Genomic DNA, 22,852 nt, shown 5'->3' with positions numbered 1-22,852 from the left:
GGAAAAGGACGGAGTACACGTGTGCATTCAACTGCCTAATGGCATCCATAACAACCAGGTGATTGCAGCCGCAGTGATAAGAAAATAAGAGCTGTTCTGTTGTCTGGAGAGGTTACTTCTTGCTTTGCACGCAGAAGCCGTTTTCAATGGAGCCCAGTGCCAGAAGTGCGCAGCTGTATTGAGGCAGCACCAGGTGTTGAAATTTTGCATCCCCTAACAATTTTGCACCCAGGGCAACCACCCCCGTACCCCCACCACCATGCTATGCCACTGCTGATATGGTTGCAGGTCCTTCTTAGGCCAATACGTGTGACACATCTGCTCAATAGCTCACCCCAACGCCACAAACCCTACAGACTAACATCACAGAAATAAAGACAAGATTTGGAGTTGTGAACCTCTCATTTCCTCTGCCTTCAAAGTGCCAAGTTGACCCTCTAAGCCATCCTGAAGCCCCAACCCACAAAGCAGCAACTGCCCATGTCTGCTTAGACAAAGACACACATACACACACATCCCTTAAGTGGATTTTCTGCCTCAAACAGACAAGGCAGAGATTTGCTCAGGCATACTTTAAGCTAGGATTTCTCAAGAGCGGATAAAGAGAAGGATTTGCCTGTCTGGGCAAAGGCTGGATTCCACAGCTATAAAGCAGGGAAGGGAAGAGGCAGTGTATTGAGGAGGGTTCAGGATCCATCCTTCACCTTACATACTCCCATCCAGAACAGAGGCCCATTGAGTAACCCCAAGGCAAAATGAAGCCTCAACATCCACACACACAAAGAGAGAAGCACACACATGAGCTGGCTAGCCTGGCAGTATCTTCCCAAGGGCTAATACACAAATTATGCACAAAACCGCAAGACGTGGGTATACAAGAGTCAATCTGAGTTGCATACACACTTTATGGCACATTTGAGGCACGCGCGCGCACACACGCACACACGCACACACGCACACACACACGCACACACACACGCACACACACACACAGAGAATGCTAGGCACTGTTGATTGCTAAGGTTGGCCAGGAGAGATAAACTACAACTCTTTGAGGGAAAGAATGTGCTTCAAAGGTACAGCCTGTATGCAGCCTAAAATTAGCTTTCATTGTGGCTAAATGTCTAATATGCTTCAATACTGGAAGGAGAGGTCCACTCCTCCCACCCCGCAGTCACACAATGGACAGAAGACATGACTTGATGGGCAGCTTATGAGAAGGTGATCTTCCATAAGCACAAGGAAGATGGGGATCTCTCCGCTGCATGAACTCCATGTACAGATTAATTTGCTTGTACATCTGAGCACTGGGTGGGTCTGGGACCACCAGCTCTTCTGCCACCCAACCCCCCCTAAATGTACGAATAGAATGTATTGTTTTGATTTATTGTGGTTTGTTTTGTATTGTTTGACTGTTCTTGGATTTGCATCTTTCTGGAAAATTCAATTTTAAAAAAACCTAAGTTTTAGACACACAATCCTGCATGCAAATAATAATACTAATGTTGTGTGCATGAGTATTATTTTCCTTAGAAGCTGCCAACATGCCCATCTTCAGCTGGGGGCTGCTCTCGTCCATTCAGTTCTCCCTCCAGCGCCTTCTGAAATCCAAATCCCTCCTGCTCTCCAGCTAACTCCCCTTCTCCCTACTACAGACTTTTTTTAGTGGCGCTTTCCAAGCAGTTTGCCTTACCTGCCCAGAGCAGAGACATTCTCCATGGCGCCTCCTTGCTTGCCGGACTCAGCTGCTGAAGGCTGTTGTTGTGTCGGCAAGCAACGGCAAGTATACAAGCTCCGAATCAGGAAGCTGGCAACTTTTAAAAAGGAGCATTCCTGGCAGGTCAACCTCAAGACCCACAGCCTTTGGGTGATCTCCTTAAGCTGCTCACCGGCAGACAGAAGAATGCCCTCTCCAACATGTGCAAGGCAGGGCACTGACAGCAGGGTGCCAAGAGCTCAGGAACACGAAGCACCTGCTGGTCTATAGCTATGAGAGCCAGGGGAGCAAAGGGTGCCCTCCATATGTTTTGAGATCCAATACCCATCTTCACGGGACGCGGGTGGTGCTGTGGTCTAAACCACTGAGCCTAGGGCTTGCCAGTCGAAAGGTGGGTGGTTCGAATCCCTGCGACGGGGTGAGCTCCTGTTGTTCAGTCCCTGCTCCTGCCAACCTAGCAGTTCAAAAGCACGTCAAAGTGCAAGTAGATAAATAGGTACCACTCTGGCGGGAAGGTAAACGGCGTTTCCGTGCGCTGCTCTGGTTCGCCAGAGGCGGCTTAGTCATGCTGGCCACATGACCCGGAAGCTCTCTGCAGAAAAACGCCGGCTCCCTCGGCCAATAAAGCGAGATGAGCGCGCAACCCCAGAGTCGGCCACGACTGGACCTAACAGTCAGGGGTACCTTTACCTTTACCCATCTTCACAGGCCATTAAAAGCCCTAAACGGCCTGTATACTTGAAGGAGCATCTCCACCACCAGTGTTCAGCCCAGACACTGAGGTCCAGCTCCAAGGGTCTTCTGGCAGTTCCCTCATTGCAAGAAGTGAAACTGCAGGGAGCGAGGCAGATGGCTTTCTCGGTAGTGGCACCCACCCCGTGCAATGCCCTCCCAGCAGATGTCAAAGAGTTAAACAACTATATAACTTTTCATAGACATCTGAAGACAGTCCTGCATAGTTTTTAATGTTTGATATTTTGGGCGGCTTCCAACACATATAAAATTTCAAAATTTAATAAAATTATTTATAAATTTATAAGTTTTAAAATAGAAAATAAAACCAGCTATCTTAAAACAGTTATACTTACTAAAATCATATGTTAAAATTGCATGTCAGGATAGACTTGCTGGAAGAAAAAGGGTTTTAGCAGGCACTGAAAACAATACCGTGAAGGCGCTTGCCTAATATAAATGGGCAGGGAGTTCCATAGTGTAGGTGTTTGCACACTAAAGGTTGACTCCTTGCAAGTGTGAAATGAACATTAGGCGGCACCTATGAAAGTGGCAGTGAGACAGATCCCACGCTTGTTCCAAAGTGCTGATCATCCTGCCAGCCAAGAACCTCCTGCGAAAGTTGCTTCCAAAGCCATGCACATCTAACACGTGTCAATCTGAGCACAGTGTGCTGCAAAGAGGAGTACGCATCAGGCTATATAGGGCAAATATCAAGCATAACTTCTATCAGGCTTAAATCCAGATGGCTGCCAACAATCCGTCACCTTGGCACGCTAGAGAGAAAAGCAAAGAGCCTTAATCTGATCACCAGGCAATCTGATTAAGGCAGTGGGCAGAGATGGAAAGACACGCCTTGTTCCTGTACCAATATGACAATTTGATATGTACATCTGAACAAAGAATCCATTGAGATCTCCCTGGTGGAAAAGGTTAGCATGGATAATGAATCGTAAGAGTAAAAGCACACATTGCGTTTATGCAGCATTTTCCATGACAGCTCAAACGGCCTCATGTCCAGTTTCTCAGGAATCTATTAACAACAACCTAGAAAGGCAGTCCAGCATCGTTATCCTCATTTTACAGAGCAGGGCTTGAGAACGTGACAATGGTGACTTGCCTAGGACTACCTAGTGAAGGAGCTGTGAACCTGTAGCCTTCCAGATTGCTGAACCAATTGTGGTGGTATTGAAATGCATAGACTGCAACAGCCAGAAAGGTTGGGTTGCTAGAGGTAACCAGGGTGATGGGAGTTGTAGTCCACAACATCAGGAGAATACCATGTTGACTACCCAGGGCTAGAGAACCACCTAGGACTAGGGAGATTTGGCTTCAAATCCTTGCTCAGCTGGCAGTGGGGAGAATATCATCATTTCTCTATCCAACGTATGCCATAAAGATAAAAAAGAGGGAGAACCACAACCTGAGTTCCTCAAAGGAAGGCTGGAGGTAGAGTAACAATACACCACCAACAAAAGGTGCCCCCATGCTAGCTAGTCAGACCACCAGTCACTGCCCAATAGCAGCCCCCCCTCCCATGGCCTCGGCCCAGGATACCTGAAGAAGAAGGAGAGGAGGAGGAGGAGTTTGGATTTGATATCCTGCTTTATCACTACCCAAAGGAGTCTCAAAGCGGCTAACATTCTCCTTTCCCTTCCTCCCCCACAACAAACACTCTGTGAGGTGAGTGGGGATGAGAGACTTCAGAGAAGTATGACTGGCCCAAGGTCACCCAGCAGCTGCATGTGGAGGAGCAGAGACGCGAACCTGGTTCACCAGATTACGAGTCTACTGCTCTTAACCACTACACCACATTGGCTCTGAAGGAGTGTCTCCACCCCAATCGTTCAGCCTGGACTCTGAGGTCCAGCTCTGAGGGCCTTCTGGTAGTTCCCTCACTGCGAGAAGCCAAGTTACAGGGAACCAGGCAGAGGGCCTTCTCGGTAGTGGCGCCCGCCCTGTGGAACACCCTCCCATCAAATGTCAAAGAAATGAACAACTATCTGACTTTTAGAAGACATCTGAAGACAGCCCTGTTTAGGGAAGTTTTTAATGTTTGATGTTTTATTGTATTTTTAATATTTTGTTGGAAGCCGTCCAGAGTGCCAGGAGAGACCCAGTCAGATGGGCGGGGTATGTATAAATAAATAAATAAATAAATAAATAAATAATTCCTAACCTGCAAGAATTCAAACAATCCTTGAAAGTGCCATACCATTGGCCGCCACACCACAAGTCATATTCTACAACAGTTCTTCAAAGGGCCAGCCCAGGTGACAATAGATGATGTGCGTTGGGGAAAAGTGATTAGGTGCTGGATAACAGATCTGTGGCCAATAGCGGATTGCCATGCACCCTCTATCTACCAGGGGTCAGCAAACTTTTCAACAGGGGGCCGGTCCCCTGTCCCTCAGGCCTTGTGGGGGGCAAGACTATATTTTGAAAAAATAATAATGAACCAATTCCTATGCCCCACAAATAACCCAGAGATGCATTTTAAATAAAAGCACCCATTCTACTCATGTAAAACACGCTGATTCCCGGACCGTCCACGGGCCGGACTGAGAAGCCGATTGGGCCAGATCCGGCCCCCGGGCCTTAGTTTGCCTACCCATGATCTAAGCCAGCCAGTTGCTGTCACATATGGCGAAAGATGCCGTTTCATCCCCAGCACTGAAGGAAGACGCTTTGCTTTCTTCTCCTTAAAATCTAAAGCCTATTCATTGCACTGAACGTTTTCCTGGCTCCTTATATTTTTAGAAACGGTTAAACAAGAACAAGACTCCATTCACTTTGGATGGTCCTGAGGTAAGTCCACAGGACACAGAAGATTCATTTCTCCCTTCTCAGGCAGGAAGCCAGCGAAGAGGGAGGGAGTCAATGCTGGATCTCTAGCCAAGTAAAATCAGTACACAGATTGCCTGGGTTTGGGGCGGTATCCTCATCCAGCAGCTCCCACTGAATCTCTTTTGGGTATTTCCATTTAGCCAAATTTAGCCAAGGAATAGCCCAACCCAAGGCCACATTTTAAAATTTAAAAAACCCCAGAAACAACAGCACAAAACCTTACGCATTCAAAAACAACAACACAAAGCAGAGAGAGCCTTGACCTTTTGCTATCCCACACTACAAGCCCATGCTGGCTGAGGCTGATGAAATCCAGCAACATATGGAGGGCCAAAAGCCACTCATTTCTGTCCTAAAAGCTACTTTAAGGCTGCCTCATTCTGAGCTATCTGAATACTTACACAAACAAGTTTTTAATGTGGCCTTGGATGCACAGGAAACCACTTTTTGATCAAACTGCAAATCCATCTGCCAGCTTTTGCCCTCATTTCAAATTCCAAGCGCTTTTCTAAAAGCACTTATTTGTATTACTTTTTTAAATTGTACATGCTGTAATCAACAACATTGTGTGTGTGTGCATGTGTGTACACACACACGGTATGGAGTACAGCATGGACTTGCCCTTTAGTACCTTTTCAATGTGAAACTTTGCCACAGTCCATCACCTTTTGCAGCAAAACTCGATTCTCTATGCTGGCAACCCTTTGCTTTATTCTTCCAGATGGCCCATTGCTAGCTTCCTGCCTAGATGCTTCACCGTACGAACTTTGCCCAGTCATGCCATGCATTTATCATCCAGGACCACTTCTTCTCACACAAACACCAGGAGGATATTTCCGTTGTCAGGCCCAGTGGTTTTTTTTATTAACTGCTTGGAGGAGGGCATGGGGGGGGGATGCTTAACAGATTTGCATAGAGGGGACCAAAGTTTAAAACCCTCTTGACAGGCGGGGACACCAGGCTGAAAAAAACCAACGTGTGATATTCTTTTTTTATGTTTTACAAATGTAATTCCTGCGTTGATTTTGCCTCTGTCTTCTCCCAAAAGGAGAGCAATGCCCAACCTGCCGATAACATAATAAATGACGTAAGGAGGAGCTGCAGCCCAAGATAGGAAAGGAGGTGGTAAGGGAACACCTGGCTTCTATAAATTAAATCAAATCTCCAGGGTCTGATGAGCTGCACCCAAGGGTACTAAAGGAGCCAGCGAATATAAGCTCAGAGCCTCTGCCTATGATCTTGGAGAATTCTTGGAGAACAGAGGAGGTCCCTACAGACTAGAGGTGGGCAAATGTTGTCCCCATCTTCAAAAAGACCCAGGAACTACCAACCAATGAACTTGACATTGATAGAGACAAATATAAGGTTCTGCATTTAGGCAGGAAGAATATAAGATCGGGGACACCTGGCTTACTAGTAGTACAGTGGTACCTCCAGTTGCGGACGGGATCCATTCCGGTGTTCCGGCCAGATCCTGAGGTTTTCATAACCAGAGAGACCACTTCTGCGCATGTGCACACGACCAAAACCCAGAAATATACTTCCGGGTTTGCGGCTTACGTATCCCGAAGTTTACGTAACCGGAGGGATACGTAAGCGGAGGTACAACTGTACATGTGAAAGGGTTTTAGTGGATCACAAGCTTAACATGAGTCAACAGTGTGATAAAGCAGCAAAAAAGTTAATGCCATTCTAGGCTGCATCAACAGAAGTTTAGTATCCAGATCAAGGGAAGTAATAGTACCACTCTATTCTGCCTTGGTCAGGCCATACCTGGAATACTGTGTCCAGTTCTGGGCAGCATAATTTAAGAAGGACGTTGACAAGCTGGAATGTGTGCAGAGGAGGGCAACCAAGATGATCAAAAGTGTTGCAGGATGAGGGATGCAGTTTGGCCTAACTGTAAGTGGAAAGGATCTAGTAACTTTTTATTGGGTTTTATAAACAAGGATCATAGGAATAATAAATAAACACTGAAGTCTCACATCAGTTGTACATAACAAAAATAGCATAATAAATTTTCAGCAATATCTACAACATACGGTGCATGATTAGTGGTCAATGTATAGGTTCTTGCGTTTGTCATTTGATTTAAACAAAAACAAAGGGGAAACAGGATAGAACAGAATTAACAGATAACACTCAACATTGCAAAGCTAAATGCCCAGTCAGGAGCCCTTGTGATTGTGTTTAAATTAAGTATGAGCAATAATCATTTTTCCTCTTATGTTAGTAATGAAACAATATACAGGCAACTCCCATTTTGCACACGTTCAAAGAACGCACGACCGTGCATGCGCACATCACCGCAACCTGGAAGTGGCTGGGAAAGGGGGCGGGGAGAGGGCATAAGAGGGCAGAGTGGGTTTATATGCGTGTGGGTCAGGAACTCAACTCCCGTGCAAAACGGTCATTGCCTGTAAAGTGTTGGTGTATTGATGAACATGGAAGCGGGGTTCAAATATAATAATTTATGTTTAAATTTAAATTTAGATCAAGCAGACTGAGCCAAATGCGGGAGGCGGAGGGTTGTTCATTTTTTGGAGTACTGGCATATGTTATGCAATTAAATCACACTGGGGTAAAGCCATCTTTCGTGATCTGTTCACGTGTCAACCACACTTTATTTGTTAATCTCTCCAGGAGAGCTGTTTCCCAAACTGTTTTGTGTCAGTTGTCGATCGTTGTGCCAGAAAGGCATTTCCAGTACAGTATCTGGTTATGTTGGGTCTCGTCATTTGTAATAAATGGCTTATTAATTCTTTATTATGTGAATCCAGATTGTTGTCTAGAAATATATTTAATAAAGCTAATTCTGGTTTGACTTTCCAGTTGTTGTTTTTGTTATGTTATTAATTTCTTTTGGATTCCAGAATCCAAAACTACTGGATTCCAGAAAGGCTGTCCAGGTGGTCTTCGTTTATTCCAAGCTGAACATGAGCCAGAAGTACTATTTTAGACAGCATTCTAGCCACAAGAGGCAGCCTCAGAGCCACCCAGAACAACACAAAGTAACACAATATACAATTTTAAAAATGCAAAACAATTACAAGAATGACTCGCTCATTCTTTGCTTTGAGAGCATCCCAGTGACCTCTGTGCTCAAATTTCCCATTCTGCCAAGCAAAGCTGGTTTTCATTTTCAAAAACTGGCAAAAACATTTCGCCACGCACAAAACCCTGTAACACTAAGACAGTAGCAATTTAATGCCATCAGCCCCCCAAACGCAACCCGAAATCAAGGGTGATGTGGTTACATAAACACATCAGAGGCATACCAAGGCTTAAAACTAAGGCCGATATATTTTTCCCGTTTTTAGAACACCAAGTTCATCCTGATTAGGAGGCCAACAGCTGTTGGCCTCATTCCGCAAAAGGCTGCCGGCTGACTGGCTGAGCCCTCGAAATATACCCATCCTCATCGCTGCATCTTGCCCGCAAGAATTTCAGAACCGATTCACAGATGGCCCTCTCCCACAGGGAGATGAAGATGCACAACTCACTTCCCAAATCTGAAGGACCACCTGCTCCCGCAGGAACCTACCCGTATCTTAAGTTGGGTATTAGGGGCTGTGATCTAGGTCGGCTCAGAGGTTTGGACTAGGAGTGTTAGCTAGCAGGGAGATGGCTTTCCTTGTGGCAATGTCCACTTGTGGAAATTCCCTTTCCACAGCAAGCCTCCTGGCACCCGCTTTACGAGCATTTAGGACCTGGATTTAAAAAAAACAGTTACCCACAGACAGTGCTATTTTTCTAGAAAAAAGAGGTGCCAGAATTCACCCTTGTCCTCTCATAATGGCAATGGCACCCACCTGAAAGGGTCCGGTACTGAGTTCCGGGGCGTTCCGGCTGGAAAAAAGCCCTGCCCACAAATTCAGTGGTATTAGGATTACGTTGCTAGTGGGGAGTTTTGGTGACTGTTTCTCATTTGCAGGTGGAAGATGAGCACTCCTGCATGGCTGTTATCTTCTGGGAGGGCCCATTCAGAGATGGAGAACCAGTGGCCCTCCAGATTCCCATCAGCCCCAGAGTCAAGTCTGAGGGGAGTTTTAGTCCAGCTGCATCTGAACAACCACGGCCTAGGCAGACTTTTGGGGTGGATCCAGTAGGGCAGCTGTTAAGGTTGTAATGAATTTAGTTTTTAATAATATATTTATTTATATACCCCCTGACAGGACTCAAGACAGCTGATAAGAACCGGGGGGAAACAAGCATTAATAAACAATTAAAAATTGAAAAAATTAAAATTATATACATATATAAAGCCTAAGAAAACCAAGAATTACGATACTGTAAAAACAGAACGGCACCAGCCAGTGTTAGTAACTCAAATATACAATCTAATTGCCAAATGGCACCTTAAACCTGGTTTATGGTAGCCACAATGGAATGTCTAAGTGCCTTTTTTCCAACAATGTTGTTGTTGTTGTTGCTGTGTTTTCATTTCTGTACCACTTTATATTTTAAAGAACAGATCTCAAAGCAGTTTACAACACATTGAAACATCAAATAAAACCATCCAGAATAAATCAGAGTCAAGCTTCAAGGAAAATATTTCAGATCCTTCTCAAAAGGATATTTTGCTTTCCCCAGTCGCCAGCCTGGCATCCAGAGATCTCCACGTGGTCGCAGTTGGACCCGCGCCAGTCACAAAGTGCGCCTGGCACCTGGCTATATTCTGTCGCTGAAAACCTCAGTCTACATGGCCAACCGTCAGAGGTGATGGGAGCTGCAGTCCAGCAACCACGGGTTAGGTAAAGGTAAAGGGACCCCTGACCATTAGGTCCAGTCGTGACCGACTCTGGGGTTGCGGCGCTTATCTCGCTTTATTGGCCGAGGGAGCCGGCGTACAGCTTACGGGTCATGTGGCCAGCAGGACTAAGCCGCTTCTGGCAAACCAGAGCAGCGCACGGAAACGCCGTTTACCTTCCCGCCGAAGTGGTACCTATTGATCTACTTGCACTTTGAGGTGCTTTCAAACTGCTAGGTGGGCAGGAGCAGGAACCGAGCAACGGGAGCTCATCCCGTCGCGGGGATTCGAACCGCCGACCTTCTGGTTGGCAAGTCCTAGGCTCTGTGCTTTATCCCACAGCGCCACCCGTATCCCTAACCACGGGTTAGCCACCCATAGAAAATGAATGTGGGAAGCAGCTCCTCATCAGAGAACCATCCTCCCTGGCTTCTCCGAGAACATAGCAAGGCAGCTTATGCAAGAGACCTGCCCGACAGAGTCCCAGTCAAGCTGTCGGCAGCCCGTCACGTTGCTGCATGTTGAGTCAAACTCCCAGGAGAGGTTTGCTGGAGAATGCCCACGCCAGGTCCCGAGAGTTTCGCGCAGCCAGCCTGAATTTCCGAGACACAGCCCTCATTCAGCAGTGACCTCATTTCCTTGCTCTAGATGGGTACGGCTGCATTGCCCCAGCCTGCATTCCAGTGGAAATTGTTTGCGTGCGGATTCGGAGAAATGCTACGCTTCTCTACAGCCGGAGGCGGGGGACGGACACACACAGACACACGCAGCAAGCAAGGGCATCCTTTGTTGGCGAAATCATGCTCAGAACGAGGGCAGTGAAGACTTGACAAGTCACACTGCGCTCCTCCTTAAAGCACGGCAAATATGAAATAACTGAAATGCTAAAGGCAGCTTTTTGAGTCATATTTATTCACAGGGAGTTGGGGGGGGTGTTGCAGGGGGTGGGGCTATGCTAGCAAGGAAGAAAAAGGCTAAGCAAAGTCCCCTTTTGTAGGGATCCGAGGCAGGCAAGAAAAATATTATATAGCAAGTGAGTCTGCAACAAAATGCCAAGAGTCTGTGCAGAGTGCCAGCCAGCCAATGAATGCTAACCGCTCTCAGGATATTTCCAGTTCATTGCCGTTTTCTTTCTCCACCCCAAAACTCTCTGTCAGTATTCCAGCTTACTGAGCATGCTCAGTTCTTACCAGGCTGTCTCCCCAATATTCAATCACCCTTGTGTTATACCATACTCTCCCCAATGCTGAGGTGAAAAAACAGGGCACACATCTTCTGGGGCAACGCTCATGCACAAGTCACATGGCCCACGCAAGATCACAGCCCCGAAAGGTGTGTTTTCTTCAGGGCACTCAAAAATGCGCATTTTGGGTCACCACCTCAGATTGCGGCCCTGAAAATTGCACTTTTACAGTGTGAGATGGTGTGAGGTCATGGCGCTCAAAATGGCTGCCGTGCTCTCACACAAAAACCCTCCAGGATAACCTGGTTTTATCAGGACAGTTGAGGGGTATGTTGTACTGCTGCAAATCTGCAAATGCTGAGCTCCCATGTGCTTGCTTACACCTTCCTCATTTTGGCTACACAGGGGTTCACACTCAAATAATGAGTCCAATATTAATTGAACTCATAGGAGGGGTAGTCAATGTGGTCCCCTCAAGATGTTATTGGACTACAACCCCTATCAGCCCCAGCTATGGCTTATGGCTGGGGATGATGGGACTTGTAGTCAAAGTATATTTGGATGGTACCATGTTGGCCACCTCTGGTACATCTCCATTAGCCCGCCGGGCCCCCCCCCCAATTATGGGTGCTTTATTTTTTTTCCCTTCAGCCCTCACTTCTGCCTCCTCCTAAACAGCCAGATATTCATAAAATAAGAATATATTTCTGTAGACACCACTGCAATCTCTGAGTTGTGAGAGATTCCAGGGATTCCAGGCACTTACCCAGGGCTTATGTTTTCTTTGCAAATGAGGCACAGTGGAAACTGTGCTATCATTATGATATATAGTTTATTTACACACATATACAACCTGAGCCAGCGATGGAGGGGCTGCCAGCATTACACTCCAAAGCGTCTTGCTTCTCCCATAGCTCTGACTCTGCTCAGCTTGCTGTATTTAAGACATCCACTTTTCTCTCCAGCTTGCTGATGCTTACAGCCTTCAACTATTTTTCCTCCAGCTCACATCATCCCCAACTGCAATCCCAAGACTCAACTCTGCTTTGTCTCTAACTATCTCTCCCTTGAAGGAGGGGCTCAGACCCATCTACTGGCACAGAGTATTTGCTTTGTTAATTGCCCATTACCTTCCTTTTGTTCTCCGTAATGGCTCTTCTCCCAGGCAATTTCCTGAACGGGAAACTGGTTTCACCTGTATTTTAACACTTTGCTAAAGCCAGCACCTGGCAGCCCATTTTAATACTCCAACCACTGATTAAACTCCATCACCCACTAGACCCAGGAATTTTGGGGGTGGATCTAGCGCCCAGGAGTTTTATCCTTTTTCCTTCAGCCTTCCCTTCTGTCTTCTCCTAACAGTCACAGATTAATAAAATAAGAATACACTTTGCCAAGGCCCCCCTAGTGAATACCTTCCCCCTAAAACTACCAAGAACACAGAATACAGCAATTGCTTTGAAATAAGGACTTTACCTTTGGCAAAGCATGTCTTACACCAATAGGATATAGCAATAGCTACAAGTATGGGCAATATTCATCCTGCTTCCTAGGCAGCGTACAGACTGTTACTTCTATGGAGCAATGGGACTGAGTTCTTCTTTAGCTGTTACCATGCCAAAGGCTCTGATCCAGCATAACCCTCACTACACAAAACACAAGAGGGGGAAGGACAGAGCCTCACTACAGTGGCTGAATGTTCCTTGGGCTTTCCTAATTACAACTGCTGCTCTTAGCCACTTTCATAAACAGTGATGAAATAACCTGAACCAGATGGGCAAGCAACTTCTGATCTAATCAATTTAACTCCTAACGATTTCTATTGATTTCTTAGTCCTTGGACAGCAGTGCATTCCTGCAAGGTGTTGCTAGGTTCATTTTTCTAATGCACCACACAAGAACTTCAATGTCCATCCTTTTGGGTGTTTTTAAAAAACCAAATTGCTCTAGGAACTATAAATTATATGGAGACAGCAGAAGAAGGCCTCAGTCATGGGTATAATTCCGACAACCACAATGCTCACACAAAAATGTGAATGTCTCTTGCTGCTGTACTCAGGTCACCTCTGAGAGCTCGTTTTAGTTTTCCTCAGGTATGTCTTGGAAGTGCAACAGAAACCTGCCAAACTGGTTCGACCAAAGAACTTGGTGGGATCTTAAAAAATGAGCGCATATGAAGGATAGCTGTACAGGACAGGGTTGGCAGCAGCTGGTCTAGGGAAGGTCGGAGCGAGCTGCTCATGACTGGGACCTTCCAAAGTTGACTGGGTTGTGTGTGCAGAGGGAATGGTAGTGGGAGGCTGCAGCAGCAATGCACCATAGATGGTTCCCCACCTCAACTTTGCATGCAGAGGGCGCCAGGTTCAATCCTTGGGATCCCCAGTTAAGGCTGGGAATGTCCCCAGTCTGCAACCCTGGAAAGCCTCTACCAATCCATGCAGACAACACTGAGCTGCACGGACCAATGGCCTGACTCGGTATAAGGCAGGTAGGTCCTCATGCTCCTGTGGATGATGAAAGCAGCACCAGACTCCTGGCACTCCCTCAGCCCAAAGTGGCAGAGAGAAAGGGTGGAGGAGGCAGCTACAGTGGCCATCTTCATGATCCCAAATGCCTCTGGGCCCCACCTCCAACACTGTGTGCATCCAAGGCAGGGCTAAGAGATATTAGGAGTAATTAAGACGGCAGCAGCTTCTGACACATGGCCTGGTGCTTCTCATCACAATGGAGGACCATGAAAAATTCTAAAATTCATGGACTTTTGGCCTGATGTAGCAGGACTTGTTATGTGCCAGGGTGGATTTGATTTAAATCAAATCGATTTAAATCACAATTTAAATCACTAGTCAGTAAGACTTGATTTAAATCATTTTTTTACAGAAAGACTCATTCTTAATATTTACAACCAGATGAAGGTTTCATTTTTGGAATAATAAATGTTCAGAGTAGTTTTTACAGTTATATCAAACATTACTGATTTGGTTATACTATTAGAAATACATAGACAGATAATTATGACATTATTGTGAGGTTTAATAAGTTAACTGTTTATATTTGGACAACTTTTCTGCTGTACGTTATTGGAAGGAGAAAAATAATTATTTACTTAATAACAATTTAAACAATTTATTTAACTAAAACAATAACATCATAGCATATGTATCCATGTTTGTTAACTGATGTGGTTAAACGGTTTTTTAAAAAAAAAAACTTAAGACTGAGTTTTAGCACACATGAAAAACGTAAAACAAATCCTTATTTCCTGATGAATAGCCTTTGGACTATAATGTAGCTTAAATAGAAAACTATCTTTAGAAAGATTTTTCCTCCAAAAGCATTTTATTTGAAAAATCTGATTTAAATAAAAAAAATCTGATTTAAATCAAAAAATCTGATTTTTGTATTTTTTTAAAAGAAAAAACATTGATTATATGCCATTATATGCAGTGTTATAAACTCAGATATACAAGCCAGATGCCAAATGGCGCCTTCAATCTAGGTTACAGCTGCCACGAAGAAATGCCTATTCGCCAGGTGATCGAGCTAGATGACCTTTGGAGTCTCATCCAATGCTACAATTCTACGATTCTACAATTCTCAACTACACTGCTTGACTTGTAGCTTGCTCCTACAACCATTCACTTGTCCCAGGATGCAAGAAGGAGGAACACACACAGGGGAAATTGAAGCAATATTTCTGATGAACTAATACAAAGGTTTTTAAACTGTGGTCACCAATCCGGTGCCCAGAAATCTCCAGGTAGTTACAATTGGACCCACGCCAGAAGCAAAACACACCTGGCACCTGGGGAACTTCGAACACTGGTCACATGTTCTCAAAAGGCGATCGCTATAGTCTTCCATGGATGGATCCCAAGTTATTCATCCACCGCTCACACGTGCTAGCAACAACGATAAACATTTGGGAGGAAGTGGCCACATTCAAGAATCTGGGGTCATTTAAGACAAGACATTGATCAGAATTGACGTAGGCAAACGTCATAGCCGGTACGTACCCAGGTTAGGAACACAAGAAGCTGCCTTGAAGCATCAGCCCATCTAATTCAGTATCATCTGTGTTAAAGCTCATCTGCCCAGAATTTGGGAAAGAAGTTTTTCTGAGCCTTACCTGGAATTTCTTCAGGCACAGCATGTGGCTCTAGTACTCTACAACAGTCCTTCTACAAACCTAGATCTCCAAATATTCTAGGGGGTTTCCCCAGCAATTTGCCAGCCGGCCAAGCAAAACAATCAAATTTTCTAAGACAATACAGACCAGACTGGCATCCAAGAATCAAATCAACCTGGGAAATTGGGACCTACTGTCGTTGTTTTGGCACTGGGGGTGGAGGCATTGCCCACCTACAGAGAGCAATTAAGTCCCACCTCCAAGCCTCTGTTACTTTGCTTTGCCACCATCAAAAGCAGCTTCTGGACACAGCTACAGAGACAAAGCTACATTCAGCGGAGAGCCAAGTGGACAAGATGTTTGGAAACATACAGTCCTTTGGGAGAGCTGCAGCCACCCTGCATAGCTTTCCCTCCAAACTTCAAGGTCACGCGATGCCCCGGTTTCTCATATCCCAGCATATGTCACAGGGGGAAAAGAAAGCACTCTGGCAAGCAGCGGGGTGGGGGAAGAGCGAAACACCAAAAATAATTAGCATGCCCTAGTGTAGCAAAAGACAGCACAGCAAAAGGAAAGAAAAGGAGGGGAGGTGGAGGGAAATCAGACATTCTGTCCTCACTGGCAGAGATAGATGTGTAATAGTGCAAAGCAAACAATGCCGGGCCTGTTAGAGCAGAGAACGGCAGGCCTCCCAGACGGTCTCATCCACGCAATCCCACCCAGGGCAGGGGGAAGAATTTCCAGAATCATGCCATAAAGAGCTTCGTCAGCTGGCAGCCCCAGGAACCTGGCAAATCTAACCTGCAGATGACCCAAAGGAGAGGCAAATCGAAAGGGAACGGGGGGGGGGGCAGAGGGTGATGAGGCAGCACAGGCTCCTGAAGCACCAGCTGAAGTGAGAGCATAACTGCACTCCCTGAAATAAAAGTTGTCTAACTCACCAGACACAGGCATACAAAACTTCCACCTGGGAATCATTAACATACAGAAGCCCGCATGTGTCTGCTGCAAAACACGCCTCACTCGTCTCCCGTGACCTTCCCTGTTGGGCTCTAGGGAATCAGAAACGGCAGAAGCTTCCTCGTCAGTTTAGTTCTCCAACTCAGCAGCAACAAAGCCAGGATTGTGTATGGAGAAATGGCAAGACACCACGGCTTCCAAATCTGCCACTCAACCTCTCCCTGCCCAACACGGCCGTATGATGCAATTTTAGCAACTGGGACATGTGTCTCTGGACAGCAGGCATCGCTCTTAAACCTGGAGGGGAGTTGGGCATTGACAGGAAGCATCAAGGCTTTAATTCCAGAGTTAAAAGAAACTTTTTAGCAACAGATCAAGCATCCAAAAAGGCCACCAGATCCAAATATTTTTAGAAGTGTTCCTTGCTATCTTGCAGAAGCACCCGAGTCCAGACATCATCGGCTCATCTCCAAAAACTGAACTCATTCTTACAGCCTGTTCATCCTCATAATGCCCTAGCTTTGTAAGAGTGAAAAGGGTTAGGATCCAGCCCTCTGCTCTGATTATTATTTACAATATTTCTGACCCACACCTCATCATTCATGACCCCAGAACAACCACAAACAATCATTCCATGTCACAAAAATAACAGAGCAGATAAAATATCATAATCAGAATACACCAAACATTAAGAATCTTTAAGACTGCAGCACAGCTCCTAACTTCTATCACAAGGCTGGCTGAATTAGCATCCTCCAAAAGCTTGAGTAGATAGATCCGCCTTAAGTTGGTGCCAAAAGAAAAAGAATCAGCAACAACCGTATCACTGGAAAGAATGCACCCTGTAAACAGGGTGCCAACACAGAGAAGGCCTTTGAGAATTGTGCCTGAATCGACTGGCTCACCAGTTGAGTGACATCAAGCAAGTAGTCTCTCAACTATAATTCTCTCATCAGCAAAACAGGTTTTTTGTTTATTTATTTTAACTATCCTACTACACCAGGTAGTGCAAACAAATGTTCCCAAACCCCCAAGGGATAATTTCTGAAACGTCCTGCTGCAATTTAATCAGCTTTCACACGCACTCTGGCAGTAATCAGCACAATAACCTTATTTATTAAATTGCATTTCGGTCCCATCTTTCCTCCCAGGAGGACAGGGCAATGTATGTAGTCGTTCCCACTCTAACCCCGTGTGCATTTTACCATGACAACAACCCTGTGAGGTAGGTTAGGATATGAACAGCCTACAGAGTGGGCTTCACAAAGGAAGTGGGTGGGACTGGGTCTCCCCTGTCACTACACCACACAGGCCTTCTTCAGAATAAAGCTAAGGAACCCACAGGCCTCCACGTATCGCTAGACAACAGCTCTCATTATTCTTGATTGTCAACAACATCCAGAGTGCCACAGTTTCCCCATCCTGGCTTTAGAGAGGAAAACCTGCTATAGCAGCAGCTGGGATCCCATTGGCAAGGGGGAATTATCCTGTGCTATAGGAGTTAAGACTGGGCAACACTGCCCCCCCAGGCCTAGAGACCCACACCAAGGTTGTTGAGGAGTGGCCCCTTCAGACTCTGGCTACCATCAGGGAGATACACCAAGTCCCTCTCTTACCAGGCTCAGTCCCTGACAGGATGCTGCCACAGCCCTAGTCATGCAGATGCAACTTCATCGGGTACTTGGTGGTGCCATCAAGGCAGGACTTTAGGGCAGAAGTACAAGGGCCCCACGCAGCAGAATGAGCAAATGGGATCCACCTGTTATAATTATTAACTACACACCCTTCCCAATTAGTTGAGATTCCTGCATGGCGGCGGGTTGGACTAGATGACCCTAGAGACCCCTTTCCGACTCTACAATTCCATCATTCCTAAGGTCTCAGGGCTGGTTAGCAAGAGGAAATCACAATATGTAAAGGCATTTTAAAGCAGCTTGCAGTCAGGAAAAGCAACGCAGCAGCGATTCTGGGCGGCTTGTCACAGTTTCAACGACCACCTAAGCAGCCCCCGTTTCCCCCTTCGGCCCCCAAGGCCAGCCCAGGGTCTCAAACGCCGGTTTGGCACCGGCCCGCGCCTCCCTCCCGACCCCCGCGTCAGGCGTGCCGCCCCTTACCCTTTCCTCGAGGGGCTGCCCTGGCCCAAAAGGTTCCAGACGACGGCATAAGCCAAGGCGCCAGCGAAGCTCCCCGCCTCTATCCCACCAGCGCTCCGATCCAGGAGAGACGAGCCTGGAGGGAAACCGTTTGCGCTGATCAGAACGAGGGCGAAGGCAGGAGCCGCCGGGTCCCGCTCTCTCCCCAGGCCGACCCTCGGCACGTAGAAGGCGCGGGGAAAGGGCTGCTGCTCCCCCGGTTCCCGAGCCCCAGGCGGGCAGCAGCAGGACAGGGAGCCCCCCGCCCGCCTGCCCGAGGCGCGTCCCAGCCGAGGAGCCTCTTTCCCCGCGCCCGGGTCCCAGCCACGCATCCCTCCCGCGTTCCCACGTGCAGTCTGACACGGGGATGATGTAACCCGCATACCTGCCCGGCGGCCCCTCGCGATCCCCCCTCCGCGGAGCCGTCATTCCCGGCAGCTCGCGATCGCCCGGCACTGGCCACGCCCACTCGCCAGCCTATTGGCGGCAGCAGCGGCGGCGGCGGCGTGGCCCTCCCTCCCCGAGTGCGCGCGCTATCCCAACCTCGCGCTCTCATTGGCTTGCTCGCTGACCCTCCACGCGAAGTCCCTCCCCCCGGGTTTGGGCGGGGTGCGCAGCGGCGGCGGTGTCGCTTCTTAAAGGGGACGCGTCCTGTGCTCGACGGGGCGGAGATCTTTCCGGTGATAAGGGAATGTGGGGTTGGTGACGTGTCGTGGGTTTGCGCTCCAGATGAGAAACTCTGGTAGCAGCAGCCTTGTGCAGTTCGGTAGGATCCACTCCTGTGTGAGTGTGCAAAAGATTGCAGTCCTGCAGCCTGAGACTTTTGAGGTTTACTCGGAAGTAAGTCCGATCGCAGTGGGACTTGCTTCCTAGCAAAGAAAGCATGCATAGGAGTATTGATTGCCCAGCTGCCGCAACCCGGCTTGTGCATGTTTTCTAAATGGCCCGGAAAAACGTGGGCTCCCTCTGCCAGTAAAGCAAGATGAGCGCCGCAACCCCAGAGTGGCTCGCGACTGGACTTAACTGTCAGGGGTCTTTACCTTTACCTTTACCTTTAAGTACTTTAGGTAAAGGTAAAGGGACCCCTGACCATTAGGTCCATTCGTGACCGACTCTGGGGTTGCGACGCTCATCTCGCTTTATTGGCGAGCCGGCATACAGCTTCCGGGTCATGTGGCCAGCATGACTAAGCCGCTTCTGGTGAACCAGAGCAGTGCACAGAAACGCCGTTTACCTTCCCACCTATTTATCTACTTGCACTTTGAGGTGCTTTCTAACTTCTAGGTTGGCAGGAGCAGGGACCGAGCAACGGGCGCTCACCCCGTTGCAGGGATTCAAACCGCTGACCTTCTGATCGGCAAGTCCTAGGCTCTGTGGTTTAACCCACAGCACCAGTTAAATAGGGCTTATTCCCAATTGAAAAACAATGAAGAATCACATGACACCATAAAGACTGACATGAACATTTGGGGACTAAAGTCCACTGCATCAGAAGAGCAATCCTCATATGAAATCCTCATAAGTAATAGTGCCACTGTATTCTGCTCTGGTCAGACCTCACCTGGAGTACTGTGTCCAGTTCTGGGCACCACAGTTCAAGAAGGACACTGACAAACTGGAACATGTCCAGAGGAGGGCAACCAAAATGGTCAAAGGCCTGGAAACGATGCCTTATGAGGAACGGCTAAGGGAGCTGGGCATGTTTAGCCTGGAGAAGAGGAGGTTAAGGGGTGATAGGATAGCCATGTTCAAATATATAAAAGGATGTCACATAGAGGAGGGAGAAAGGTTGTTTTCTGCTGCTCCAGAGAAGCGGACACGGAGCAATGGATCCAAACTACAAGAAAGAAGATTCCACCTAAACATTAGGAAGAACTTCCTGACAGTAAGAGCTGTTTGACAGTGGAATTTGCTGCCAAGGAGTGTGGTGGAGTCTCCTTCTTTGGAGGTCTTTAAGCAGAGGCTTGACAACCATATGTCAGGAGTGCTCTGATGGTGTTTCCTGCTTGGCAGGGGGTTGGACTCGATGGCCCTTGTGGTCTCTTCCAACTCTATGATTCTATGAATATATTTATAGTATATACATGCACATGGGTGTAAAAGAAAACAGTGTTCAAGTTCGATGTTAAAGGGCACTAATATGCAAAAAGGACAGATTCTCATCGCATCCACACGGCTGACCCCAAGAATCCTGGGAGCTGTAGTTCGGTAAGGGTGCTGGGAATTATAGCTCCGAGAAGGGTTCACTACAGTTCCCATGGTTGTTTGCGGGGGAGCCATGTGCTTCCCATGTGGTGTTGAGGTGACCATTCAGTGGCCTCCCTCAACTGTCCTTCCTGGTGGCTGCCATTTTGTCAGGAGAGAAAGCTCTGCTGAAGAACCAGCTACATGTGACTCCTCCCATCCTTGAACTGTTTCTGTTCCACTGTGCACTGCACTGCAGATGACCTCAGAGACCGCCTTCCATGATTCCACTGACGCCTGCAACCACGTCACAACATGCCCCATTTATTAATTCAAAGTAGGTCAGAGTTGAGTGAGTTGACTACACACCTGGATAGCTCAGTCACAGAGCATGAGACTCTTAATCTCAGTGTTGGGCAGAAGATTCCCGCATTGCAGGAAGTTGGACTAGATGACTCTCGTGGTCCCTTCCAGCTCGTGAGTGTTGCCCATTCTGCAGCTTGCATTAAATAAGGTCAAGGCAATCTCCTCGCTGTCTCCAAGCGGTGCCATGAGTTCCTTGGATAATCATTCCTACCTTCTACGACAGTGGTACCTCAGGTTAAGTACTTAATTTGTTCCAGAGGTCCGTTCTTAACCTGAAACTGTTCTTAACCTGAAGCACCACTTTAGCTAATTGGGGCCTCCTGCTGCCGCCGTGCCGCCGGAGCACGATTTCTGTTCTCATCCTGAAGCAAAGTTCTTAACCTGAGGTACTATTTCTGGGTTAGCGGAGTCTGTAACCTGAAGCGTATGTAACCCGAGGTACCACTGTATGTGCTGATACCAACCAGGCTCCGTACTCCCACAAAGCCAGCGCGGTGGAGAGACTTTCTTGTTCCTTCAGCCTGTCATTATGTTATTTATTTCCATTCATTAAAACAAACAAAGCACCCAGCCTTGTTGCTCTGGGCATCTGCCACGAAAATGAACTTTCGAAATCCGGCACTGCTAAGCCCACTCTGGCACAAACTGGGAAAACACACACAGAGGCACTAAAACAACATCGGCTCAATCAAAGGCACCCAGGAGGAGACCGGAGATCCTGGAAGCTTTTCCCTTCACTCTCTCCTGCGTTTACGAAGATATCTGCTGGAAGGAGAAGCAGCCGCAGGGCAGCACCACCCCATGAACTGGTTGTAAGTTAGAAGACAGGCAGATGGGGGCTGTCTGAGAGCAGACTGTTGTTGGTGGGACAGAGCCCCATTACCCTTAATTGGACCAGCCTCCACTCCTGGGAACTATAGTTTACCCCTCATAGAGGCACAATTCTCAGCACCCTTAAACTACAGGTCCCATAATTCATGATTGTGTGCTTTAAATTCTATCCCCTAAATGGGAACTATAACATGGAGGTGGATGGGAACAAAACTAGAATTGGTTGGGTCTGCCAGATTTGGCTCTGGCGCCACCTGCTGTTGGTCTCCTTGCATTCTGCCCTACCAGTCTCAACAGCCGCCACTGGAAGATTGTTCTCTTGCAGTGAGGGCTTCCCACCTAAGGGAAAGATATTTAGAATCCATTTCAGCCAAGTGTGGTGCAGATTCTCAGGGTATAAATTCATTCTCTCATTAATTTCCCCAATTTATTTATGTTTGTTTATTGGTTTGGTTTTACAATTTTTATTAAAATGAAATACTTCTTTTTGGCTAATTGTTTTTATTTTTTATTTTCTGGTATACACAAAGCAATAGCAACAACAATTAAGAGAAAAGATCAAAGGAAGAAAGGAAAGGAAGGATGTGAGGAGAGAGGACGGAGTGGTAGCATCCAAAGAACAGCATTATACAGTGGTACCTCGGGTTAAGAACTTAATTCGTTCTGGAGGTCTGTTCTTAACCTGAAACTGTTCTTAACCTGAAGCACCACTTTAGCTAATGGAGCCTCCTGCTGCTGCTGCGCCGCCAGAGCACGATTTCTGTTCTCATCCTGAAGCAAAGTTCTTAACCTGAAGTAATATTTCTGGGTTAGCGGAGTCTGTAACCTGAAGCGTATGTAACCTGAAGCATATGTAACCCAAGGTACCACTGTAGTTCTAGACAATTGTCCCTCAAAATCATATTATCCAATGTTGTTTCACCATAGGAATCCATGAGAAGGGGGTGCGTGGCAATCATATTCCTTAACTTTAATGTATTCAATAAATGGATGCCAAACTTCAGAAAAGTTGTCCCTTTTT

General features: G+C 47.0%; 1 protein-coding gene across 7 annotated transcripts in view; it reads right to left on the bottom strand.

The window, feature by feature from the left end:
- Positions 1 to 18,917, bottom strand: part of GRAMD2A (GRAM domain containing 2A) — a gene marked incomplete at its 3' end in the record, with an annotated part of 62,669 nt that extends 43,752 nt beyond the window's left edge. Inside the window, exons 1-2 of one of the 7 annotated variants that reach the window (XM_080980488.1) lie at positions 18,836 to 18,917; positions 18,433 to 18,547 (exon numbers count right to left, since the gene is read on the bottom strand). Coding sequence is in view for 4 of the 7 variants with exons in the window: in XM_080980484.1 (XP_080836610.1) it covers positions 18,433 to 18,782 (350 nt within the window). Of the gene's footprint in view, positions 1 to 1,693; positions 1,735 to 15,245; positions 15,367 to 15,505; positions 16,118 to 16,299; positions 16,539 to 18,432; positions 18,785 to 18,835 lie in introns of those variants that run through there. The other 6 variants (XM_080980485.1, XM_080980484.1, XM_080980489.1 and 3 more) reach the window with 6 other exon arrangements.
- Positions 18,918 to 22,852: the final 3,935 nt, after the last annotated feature.

The sequence above is a fragment of the Podarcis pityusensis genome (genome assembly GCF_964106645.2).
Source record: "Podarcis pityusensis genome assembly, chromosome: 14".
Classification (NCBI taxonomy): Eukaryota; Metazoa; Chordata; class Lepidosauria; order Squamata; family Lacertidae; genus Podarcis; species Podarcis pityusensis.
The sequence above is the reverse complement of the archived record's forward strand: the minus strand, read 5'-3'. Positions and strand labels throughout refer to the sequence as shown.